The 10,836-nt window shown below is 40.6% G+C and overlaps 1 protein-coding gene across 1 annotated transcript; it reads right to left on the bottom strand.

Annotated features, from left to right (window-relative positions):
• Window positions 1-5,265: 5,265 nt before the first annotated feature.
• Window positions 5,266-8,792, bottom strand: LOC311128351 (cytochrome b5-like). The gene is made up of 5 exons (XM_084160463.1): window positions 8,402-8,792; window positions 6,972-7,100; window positions 6,782-6,808; window positions 6,617-6,651; window positions 5,266-6,502 (listed from the first exon to the last, which is right to left on the bottom strand). Exons 1-5 carry the CDS (start codon window positions 8,603-8,605, stop codon window positions 6,412-6,414), a joined length of 486 nt encoding a protein of 161 aa, XP_084016589.1. The 5' UTR covers window positions 8,606-8,792; the 3' UTR covers window positions 5,266-6,411.
• Window positions 8,793-10,836: the final 2,044 nt, after the last annotated feature.

Genomic DNA, 10,836 nt, shown 5'->3' with positions numbered 1-10,836 from the left:
TCCTGTAGCTCTTCGGCACTAAAATCTCTCACACCCAAATATTTCTCTGCTGCTGCAACTACCACATCTATCTTCTGTGATTTCCGCTCCATCAGTGCAGTGCAGTTGATCACCATGGCTATAAACACAAGAAATACAGCCATACTAAAAACCTCTTCCTCTCTGGCTCTCTCTCTTCAGGCTTACTCACTGGGGGCCTCCCAGTCAACTCACTCACCCTTGGGCTATCCTCTACTCTCTTCACTGCCTCAGCATAGGAAACGTTCTGCCCCACTCAAACTCTGGCAATCTCAACCTGTCTCTCACAGGGCACTTCGGATCCCCAGCTGAATGGGCACCCCCACAGTTGACCCATAGTGCTTTCTCTATCCCAACTGTACACTCCTTCTGACTATGCCCTCCTGCACATTTCTCACATCTTGGGGTCTCTCTTCTACACACTGCTGCAACATGTCTGAATCCTTGGCACCTAAAGCACCGAAGCGGGTTCGGAACATAGGCCCTCACAGAATGCAATTATAACCTAGCCTGACCTTATCAGGTAGAAGCTCTGTGTCAAAGCTCAACAAGACGGACAGGGTATTCTCAGTCTCGCCATTGCCACTGGGTCTACGTCTCACCAAACGGCGGGCGTCACAAACATAGGAAATATTCCTTTCAATTTGATTGACCTCTACACTCAATGCTACCCCATTGATCACCCCTTTTAGCAGCGCCCTGCTCCGGAGAGCAAAGCAAACCACAGGTTGAGCCCAAACCGCATGGGTAGAAGCTCCCGCTTCCTCTGGTAGGCGGATACACACAAAATCTAAACAATTCCACTTCTCGAAACTTTCACAGATGTAACCATTCCCAGTTTGTCCTTAACCCAGCTTGACACAACATATGGGTCGGCCAAAAAACAGGAATCCACTCTTTCCAAAAATCTCACTCCTACTGGTCCAAAATCATCTCTGGTAGGATTCTCAGGGCAAACGTTTGAAGACTGTCGCCGCAGGTAGGCCCACTACATCCTGGACTGCACAGGAGGCTGCTGAGGGGAGGAATGCTCATAATAATGGTCAGAACAGCGCAAATGGAATGGCATCAAACACATGGAAACCATGTGTTCAATGTATTTGATACCATTCCACGTACTCTGCTCCAATCATTACCAGAAGGCTGTTCTCCCCAATTAAGGTGCCACCAACCTCCTGTGCTGGACTGGCTCAACTTCAGAGCTCACCTCTGCTGACTGACTCCCTTTCGAGATCATCAAGGTTCTCAAGAGAGCATGAAGACATAAGTAAGACTACTTGGTTTGTAATCAGGAGATGTAGGTACAGTTGAAGTCGGAAGTTTACATACACCTTAGCCAAATACATTTAAACTACGTTTTTCACAATTCCTGACATTTAATCCTAGTAAAAATTCCCTGTCTTAGGTCAGTTAGGATCACCACTTTATTTTAAGAATGTGAAATGTCAGAATAATAGTAGAGAGAATGATTTATTTCAGCTTTTATTTCTTTCATCACATTCCCAGTGGGTCAGAAGTTTACATACACTCAATTAGTATTTGGTAGCATTGCCTTTAAATTGTTTAACTTGGGTCAAACATTTCGGGTAGTCTTCCACAAGCTTCCCACAATATGTTGGGTGAATTTTGGCCCATTCACCCTGACAGAGCTGGTGTAACTGTCAGGTTTGTAGGCCTCCTTGCTCGCACACGCTTTTTCAGTTCTGCCCACATATTTTCTATAGGATTGAGGTCAGGGCTTTGTGATGGCCACTCCAATACCTTGACTTTGTTGTCCTTAAGCCATTTTGCCACAACTTTGCATGGGGTCATTGTCCATTTGGAAGACCCATTTGCGACCAAGCTTTAACTTCCTGACTGATGTCTTGAGATGTTGCTTCAATATATCCACATCATTTTCCTTCCTCATGATGCCATCTATTTTGTGAAGTGCACCAGTCCCTCCTGCAGCAAAGCACCCCCACAGCATGATGCTGCCACCCCCATGCTTCACGGTTGGGATGGTGTTCTTCGGCTTACAAGCCCCCCCTTTTTCCTCCAAACATAACGATGGTCATTATGGCCAAACAGTTCTATTTTTGTTTCATCAGACCAGAGGACATTTCTAAAAAACGTACGATCTTTGTCCCCATGTGCAGTTGCAAACCGTAGTCTGGCTTTTTTAATGGCGGTTTTGGAGCAGTGGCTTCTTCCTTACTGCACGGCCTTTCAGGTTATGTCGATATAGGACTCATTTTACTGTGGATATAGATACTTTTGTACCGGTTTCCTCCAGCATCTTCACAAGGTCCTTTGCTGTTGTTCTGGGATTGATTTGCACTTTTCGCACCAAAGTACATTCATCTCTAGGAGACAGAACGCGTCTCCTTACTGAGCGGTATGACGGCTGCGTGGTCCCATGGTGTTTATACTTGTGTATTGTTTGTACAGATGAACGTGGTACCTTCAGGCATTTAGAAATTGCTCCCAAGGATGAACCAGACTTAGCTGATTTCTTTTGATTTTCCCATGATGTCAAGCAAAGAGGCACTGAGTTTGAAGGTAGGCCTTGAAATACATCCACAGGTACACCTCCAATTGACTCAAATGATGTCAATTAGCCTATCAGAAGCTTCTAAAGCCATGACATCATTTTCTGGAATTTTCCAAGCTGTTTAAAGTCAGTCAACTTAGTGTATGTAAATTTCTGACCCACTGGAATTGTGATACAGTGAATTATAAGTGAAATAATCTGTCTGTAAACAATTGTTGGAAAAATTACTTGTGTCATTCACAAAGTAGATGTCCTAACCGACTTGCCAAAACTATAGTTTGTTAACAAGAAATGTGTGGAGTGGTTGAAAAACGAGTTTAATGACTCCAACCTAAGTATGTAAACTTCCAACTTCAACTGTTTGTACACCTCGAACGAAGGTGTATACTCAGGAGACGAATCCCTGATCTTAACAGCGCCATTCTTACGCTTTCATACCATCGCATTTCTCCCAGCTGTCTAATGTCCTACACAGATTCCCAACAATCTACTTCTGTGTAGGGCAGGATTATATAGGCAGGAACTACATAAATGCTGTATACTGCATTAAATAAGTGATGATTCAACTGCAGAATTTGTTTTTATCATTCCTCGACCGTAGCTATTAAATTGAATTAAAAATCATAATATACTGCTTTCAAAATATTCATTTGAGATAAAACTTCGATTTTTTTTTAATAGGAAATGGCAGTCAATGACAGTAATTTAGGTTACATAGTGGATATCTGAATGAACTGATCAGTCAGTAAAATATGACAGTAACAAATATTTCCTTACAGTATTTATGAGTACACCTCTCATAACAAAAATTGTACACAGAGAACAATGAAAAGCATATCATAAAAGCATGTAGCTTTTAAAATAGTCACATGTCACTCAAATAATTGTATGAAAATGATAGCACGATTCAGCCTTTTACTTTGCATGACAAGGGTAATGTCAGATTTAACAGGAATTATCATTTCAATGGGAATGGTCTTTGAAGTATAATGAATTTGAAAGTGTCCAAATGGAATATGTTTGTTATCATATGTACAAATCAGTATTATAAAGTCTTGGGAAGGTTCTTTTCAGGTGCTCCACAAGTTGTGAATAGCAACATTTATATGAAACATACAATGACTGACGTATTAAATATATTGTTGACATATACCAATTAAAATTGGTAGTGCAATTGAATATCCACATATATGCTTTCAAGTACTGCTGTTTATCCACAATTCCCAGATACAGATTTACACTTAAAAATGGCATGGTGACCAACACTACAATAAACGGACAGTTAACACAATACGAATGTAAAAGTGTTTTATATTAGTCCAATCATTAGAATTCAACGACACTCACTACATAGGGCAGCATTAAAGTACTTGAACTTTTTGAATTGCAAATGGATGTGCATAGGAAGAGACAACCATATATCCTGCACAATGTGTGTAATGCGATATAATTAATCCAGGTTATAATATATATCTATATATATATAAAACACACCAATTATCTCATTCTTAATTTTTGTTTTTTAAAGCATAGTATCACCAAATAAATGCAATTTAACTTATCAATACCTCAAAAGAGAATATACATGGTGTGCAGCCTTTGTAATGCAAAAGGTAGAGATTTAGAGGCCTACTCGATCAGTCGATGCATGCATGCAACGCAATGAATAGCTGAACATAAATTATGTACTTTAACTATGAGGCATATTGTTCAATCAAGTCATTGGTTCAAATCAATGATGATTTTTAAGTTTCAAATGACAAATTGCATGACAATCTATACTCAAGCAAACATATGTTAGAATGCTTCATTTCTAGCTTTTCCTATGTTCTTCAGTCACCAGAAATTAAATACTGGGCAGCAGTTTTTGAGGAGAATTAAGACTCACGATGAGTGTGCAACTCAACCTAAACAAAAAAACATGCTAATCAGATTTCTCAGTGTAAGAAAACAGCATTATTTCTTATAGATATGACCCCATAACCTGTGTTGCCATACTCTACTACACATAAATATATTTCTACTTCCTAGACCTAGAGCATAGAGATGGTGGGGTTAGCCACTAAACATGTCTGAACAAATGGAGAGAAATACAGTGAGCTCCAAAGGTATTGGGACAGTGAAGTGACACATTTTTTGTTGTTTTGAAATGATAATGACTATGGCCTTAAAGTGTAGACTTTGTATACATAGTCTCTCCCCCCCACACACACATTTTAAGGGACCAAAAGTATTGGGACAAATGTGTTGGATGCATTTGCTGTTTGTTTTGGTTGTGTTTCAGATTATTTTGTGCCCATGGTACATCCATTACATTTACATTTACATTTTAGTCATTTAGCAGACGCTCTTATCCAGAGCGACTTACAGGAGCAATTAGGGTTAAGTGCCTTGCTCAAGGGCACATCGACAGATTTTTCACCTAGTTGGCTCGGGGATTAGAACCAGCAACCTTTCGGTTACTGGCACAACGCTCTTAACCACTAAGCTACCTGCCCCCTACATCCACATTAATGGATAATCCTGAACGAATTGTGAATAATTATGAGAAAGTTAGATGCACAAATATCATACCGCCCCCAAAAATGCTAACCTCCCCTGTTATTGTAATGGTGAGAGGTTAGCATGTCTTATTTTTTAAAATGTTATTTAGCAGACGCTCTTATCCAGAGCGACTTACAGTTAGTGAGTGCATACATAATTTTTTTATTTTTCATACTGGCCCCCCGTGGGAATCAAACCCACAACCCTGGCGTTGCAAACGCCATGCTCTACCAACTGAGCTACATCCCTGCCGGCCATTCCCTCCCCTACCCTGGACAACGCTTGGCCAATTGTGCGCCGCCCAATGGGTCTCTCGGTCGCGGCCGGCTACGACAGAGCCTGGATTCGAACCAGGATTTCTAGACCACTGCGCCACTCGGGAGGTCTTGGGGGTGTAATATTTGTGCGTCTAACTTTCTCACTCATTATTCACAATTCATTCAGAATTATCCGTAATCATGGTAGCATCCACATTAATGTAGAAGTGTTTAGAAACATATTCTATTCTTATTTACAATAAAAGTGACTAAAATGGCACAATAACACATTATTTACCATGAATCTCTATTGGGTACAAAATAATCTGATACACAACCAAAACAAACAACAAATGCATCCAACAAATTTGTCACAACCTTGATGTAGTCATTGTGTGCTATGAATATGGGACCAAATACTTAACTTTTTACTCCACATTAGTGAATTTGTTCCATTTATCTTTGGTACCCTAAAATGGGGGGACTATGTACAAAAAGTGCTGTAATTTCTAAACGGTTCACCCGATATGGATGAAAATACCCTGACAGTCTGCACTTTAACCTCATAGTATCATTTAAAATCTAAAGTGCTGAGTACAGAGCCAAAACAAAACAAAAATGGTCACTGTCCCAATACTTTTGGAGCTCACAGTAAAAGTCTCACAAAGCAGATAGCGACAACAGTTTGCAGATATAAATGACAGTTTAGATCACTTGCATATGAATAAGTAACTTAAAAAGACACCACACAATAAGTATCACAAAAGGCAGAGTGAGTAAACAATATGAATAGATTAGAAAACTATTTAAAGAGACTGAGGGCAGAAAGTTTCCCGATGCATCTCACCCCACTGCCTGTTGGATGAGGTCTAGAAAAGTAAGCAGAGGGATTCTTTTATCCTTTCCCTCCCTTTCCTTCAAGGTGAGGGCACTGTGTGAGTTGAGTGGGACGCGGGGCGCACCTCTGAAAAGTTGTGTGCGTTCAATGCAAGGGGGGTTTGGTCAAACATGTCAAGGCCTCCAGACAGAACGAATGAGAAGAGACGACAGCGTCAGGACTCAGGAAGACTTGTGCTCCAGCATGTAGTATCGATACATGATACCCACAACAACTGCAGCTACGGCAGGTATCAACCATGTGGTCCACGAGCTAGAGAAAGAAGGAAAGAGCACTTAGACATTCAGCCAGGGAACAAAAACAGCTCAGTGAAGAATGATTAGGAGCCATCTCCTAATAATCAAATTCTTATCGCTTATGACTGACCTGGAGCCATCTCCTGAAGTTGTAATGAATGCTTCCTGTGGGATAATTGTTGTTGTTGTTGATAAAACAAAGTTCAAGGGTTAGCATTAGTAAAATAGGTGTTACATTATTATAAAACATTTTTACAGAACATTTACTTTAATATTGTGTGAAAATATACTTTACCTTTGCGCCATCCTTCTTCCGGTCATCCTAAAAGACAGGGTGAAAGAATCATTTACACACTTACAATCAGAATAAATCATGCCACAGATAAATGTTTTTGTTCCATTATTAATTGAAAACTATGTTTCAAAGACACTTGTGAACAAACAAACACATTTGCAATGATTGAGAGTTCAACAGTTCTCTGTACCATATGGAGCTCCCCAACGTAGTACTGGATGAGCATCTCTCTGGCATCTGTAGAGTGCCCAACATCCTCAAAGCTCTCTGTGGCATCTGCACCTGCCTGCTCCACCAGAACCTCCTCTCCTCCTGGATGCTGGAAACACAGAAACAAGTGGTAGACTTAATCATGATCTGTCACTACCAATAGTTGGAATGTAATCACAGACTACACAATTATAGCATATGATGTCCTACATGGTATGGATGGCTGGCTTATGTCGACCTAAATGTCAATATGATAAATATGTTAAATAAAGCTCTGCACTCTTAATTCTCTGATATCCTGAAATGATTATGCATTTACATATTATAGGGATAGATTGCTTTATCATAATGGTTAACGCTCCAATGTTTACTTTTTTGTTGGCAGGCTCACTCTTTGAAGGTAAACAAATCTTACAGGTGTGGTTTTACTTCACAAATACAGCCTTGATAATATAACACATGAAATAGGTCATTCTTGTAACTAACCCCTTTAATCTTAGCCTGAAATCCAGAACCTGTTTTGCTAACATTCCACTCCTTGTACTCTGTGCCATTGGCAAAAATTGTTTAGCATTAACATGGAGTGGACTGATAGCTAAACAGACTGGTACCCCAGGCTACTTTCATCTGTGGTCATGCTTTGCCATTGGCATTATATTTGGACTTATTTTTACATCATACCTTGAGATGGTGCGTTGCGCAACTTTTGGCTACTGACCTTTTGTAAACCCTAGCTAGTTTTGTAACCTTTGCCAAGTGGACTAAAGTCCCACTGTGGTAGTTATAGCTACAGTAAGAGGACCAGGCAAGGATTAACTACCTAGCGCACAATTAGGAGTGGTCGTGACAAAATGTTGCACAATTATTTTGGCAAATTAAGCTAGGCAAACCTAACTAACGTTAGTTACGTTAGCTAGCTAACGTTACGCTAGGTAAATTCCATAATAATGCATCTCCAGGTGCAACATTACACCATCTTTGTTAATATTATTGGGAATATGTAGACACAGTAGAATATGTAGACACAATAAGTAGACACAGATAGCATACACAGTTAAGTTAGTCACATCATTTGCTAGCTAGTTAAACTGGCAAAACACACAATAGCCAAAATAGCCAATGCTATTGTTGGCAAGCTGCCACCTTCAGCCTGTGTTGACTGAGCGTTGGATAACTAACGTTAGGCTATGGTAGCTAGCTAGAAAGACCCAGACCTTCACATAAGTGCATTGTTACTTAGCTAGTTAGTTAGTTATCTATCTAGCTAGACGTTTAGGTTGGCGTTGGATACGAAATTAATTTGAAACCAGGCAACGGACGGATGAGACCAATATTCTAGCTAGCTAGTAGTGTCGTAGCTAATGTGTTAAGTTAGCTAGTCAGCTAGCAACGGTGGTATTTTGATTTTACCTCCTCCAAGAAACTGGTGACGTTATACACTTTATCATGGATGATAATCCATGTGTCCTTGCTCATATTATGAGCTTTTATTTCTTCCAAGGTGTAGTATTTCACATCGCTGTCTGCTGTCTGTTCTGCTGTGTGATTCACGTCCCCCATGTTGTTAGCAGCACCATTTGTGTTGATCGTGTTATCGTTCATTTCCTCGCCCATTCTGTCTGTGTTTTAACACTTTGCCTAGCTAGCTAAGTCCCTAAATTACACTTTGATTATCCAAAGTTGAATCGTATGCTGTAGAGTTTGAGAAAGAATGAAGGCTCGTGTATCCAATGTGGACTGCCTTAGCAATGCATAAGCCTGAGTTTCCCCTCAACCGGCATATCGTTACATCAGCAGACATGTGGAAAGGACCAATGATTTCATTCCGGTGTCACCTTCCAATGAACATGTATTGACTTTTAGACAAATAACCAATGAAATGCAACATTGTATAATTATAACCAATCACAGGTGACCTTTAGATGCTCATGAGACCTCGTCATTTAGCATGTCAATGGGAGAGCTTGATCAAGTATTTTACATTACTCACATATCAAATCAGTTTTGTTGCTCCTTTGATTTGACCCCCAATGTTGTGAAATGTTCTCAGTGGATTTGGATAATGATCAATGCAATTCCATCCTGCCTATTGTCTTTGTCAGTGGTGTTGTTTTTGAGTAGGTTCCACTTCCAACCTCACCCACTGAAGTGATGTCTAATGTACACTGAACAAAAATATAAACGCAACATGCAACAATTTCAAAGATTTTACTGAGTTACATTTCATATAAGGAAATCAGTCAATGGAAATACATTCCTTAGGCCCAATTCTATGAATTTCACATGACTGGGAATACATATACAATATGCATCTGTTGGTCACTAGGGCGGCAGGTAGCTTAGTGGTTAAGAGCGTTGTGCCAGTAACCGAAAGGTCGCTGGTTCTAATCCCCGAGCCGACTAGGTGAAAAATCTGTCGATGTGCCCTTGAGCAAGGCACTTAACCCTAATTGCTCCTGTAAGTCGCTCTGGATAAGAGCGTCTGCTAAATGACTAAAATGTAAATGTCACAGATACCTTTAAAAAAAAAAGTTGGGGTGTTGATCATAAAACCAGTCAGTATCTGGTGTGACCACCATTTGCCTCATACAGCGTGACACAGCTCTTTCGCATAGACTTGATCAGGCTGTTGATTGTGGCCTGTGGAATGTTGTCCCACTCCTCTTTTTATATTTTTAGTTTATTTAACCTTTATTTAACTAGGCAAGTCAGTAAAGAACAAATTCTTATTTACAATGACGGCCTACCAAAAGGCTAAAGACCTCCTGCGGGGACGGGGGCTGGGAATAAAAAAATAAAATAATAGGACCAAACACACATCACAAGAGAGACAACACAACACTACATAAAGAGAGACCTAAGACAACAATGGCTGTGTGAAGTTGCTGTATATTGGCGGGAACTGGAACCAGCTGTCGTACACGTCGATCCAGAGCAACCCAAGCATGCTCAATGGGTTACATTATTATTTATTATTATGTCTGGTGAGTATGCAGGCCATGGAAGAACTGGGACATTTTCAGTTTCCAGGAATTGTGTACAGATCCTTGTGAAATGGGGCTGTCCATTATCATGCTGAAACATGAGGTGATTGTGGCGGATGAATGGCACGACAATGGTGAGGACGACGAGCACGCAGATGAACTTCCCTGAGATGGTTTCTGACCGTTTCATCAGCTGTCTGGGTGGCTGGTCTAAGACGATCCTGCAGGTGAAGAAGCCGGATGTGGAGGTCCTGGGCTGGCGTGGTTACACGTGGTCTGCGGTTGTGAGGCCGGTTGGACGTACTGCCAAATTCTCTAAAACGACGGAGGCGGCTTATGGTAGAGAAATTAATATTACATTTTCTGGCAAGAGCTGGTGGACATTCCTGTAGTCAGCATGCCAATTGCACGCTCCCTCAAAACTTGAGACATCTGTGGCATTGTGTTGTGTGACAAAACTGCACATTTTAGAGTGGCCTTTTATTGTCACCAGCACAAGGTTCACCTGTGTAATGATCATGCTGTTTAATCAGCTTCTTGATATGCCACACCTGTTAGGTGAATGGATTATATTGGCAAAGGAGAAATGCTCAGTAACTGGGATGTAAACAAATTTGTGCCCAAAATTTGAGAGAAATAAGCTTTTTGTGCGTATGGAACATTTCTGAGATATTTTATTTCAGCTCATGAAACATGGTGGGACCAACACTTTACATGTTGCGGTTATATTTTTGTTCAGTGTAGTATGTTTCTCTGCATCCAGTGATAAGGAAGCAGTGGTAGGCTACATGCACAACATTGATATGCTGGATAAGGGGGGCACTGACAGGAGTGTAGCAGAGTTTTTGACAGGCCTGCCTG

Source organism: Coregonus lavaretus (assembly GCF_964263955.1).
Source record: "Coregonus lavaretus genome assembly, chromosome: 4".
NCBI lineage: Eukaryota > Metazoa > Chordata > Actinopteri > Salmoniformes > Salmonidae > Coregonus > Coregonus lavaretus.
This window is presented reverse-complemented; position numbering and strand designations above follow the sequence as displayed.